A 723-nucleotide genomic window follows, 5' to 3' on the forward strand; every position below is an offset into this window, starting at 1 on the left:
AGAAAATATTTTTTACACCACATGCTACTGCATCAAAGTGGGTGACTTTGGTTTCAGTGTTGTCAGTGAGCCGACCGAAACTCTGAAAACGTTTTGCGGCTCCCCGCCGTATGCAGCCCCTGAGCTGTTCAGAGACAAAAGCTACGTGGGCCGTTATGTGGACATCTGGGCACTGGGCATCCTACTCTACTTTATGGTGACCGCCACCATGCCTTTCTACGCCAACAACTTAGGCCGACTGAAACGCTGCATCCTGCAGGGGGCATACAGCATCCCGCCCTATGTCCCTGAGCCCTGCCAACTGGCCATCAAAGGCATGCTGAGACCCGTACCTGTGGACCGGACCACTGTGTCACAGCTGATGGTATGCTCCTGGCTGAGGGGCATCGAATACCCCAAACCCTATCCTGCTTTCAGCGCGACGCCCAATTACCTGGCTGACCCTGTGAAGAGTCTGTGTGTGGAGGAACAGGAAGTGAAGTCGGCCCTGAGTGAGCTGGGCATCAGTGGCACGCACCTGCAGAATAACACCTGCACTGACTGTCGCAGCCCAATAACAGGAATTTATCGTATCCTGCTGCACCGCATCCAGAAGAGGAGATCCGCGGAAGCGGTAGGATATTCCGCCCTGTACCCGGAAGATTTTGGTACCAAGAAATACTGGGCCAACAACGCAACTGCTAAGCACAATCCTTCTGCAGTGTGTAATGTCTTATGAAGACC

At 53.5% G+C, this 723-nt stretch overlaps 1 protein-coding gene across 1 annotated transcript; it reads left to right on the plus strand.

Annotated features, from left to right (window-relative positions):
- Positions 1–7: 7 nt before the first annotated feature.
- Positions 8–718, plus strand: LOC107682383 (serine/threonine-protein kinase NIM1-like; the record flags this gene model as incomplete). Its single annotated transcript, XM_016478638.1, has 1 exon — positions 8–718. A coding segment is annotated over one exon (711 nt), but the record flags the coding sequence as incomplete, so codon positions are not given.
- Between the last annotated feature and the right edge of the window lie 5 nt (positions 719–723).

The sequence above is a fragment of the Sinocyclocheilus anshuiensis genome, unplaced genomic scaffold (assembly GCF_001515605.1).
Source record: "Sinocyclocheilus anshuiensis isolate Anshui unplaced genomic scaffold, SAMN03320099.WGS_v1.1 C32143838, whole genome shotgun sequence".
Classification (NCBI taxonomy): domain Eukaryota; kingdom Metazoa; phylum Chordata; class Actinopteri; order Cypriniformes; family Cyprinidae; genus Sinocyclocheilus; species Sinocyclocheilus anshuiensis.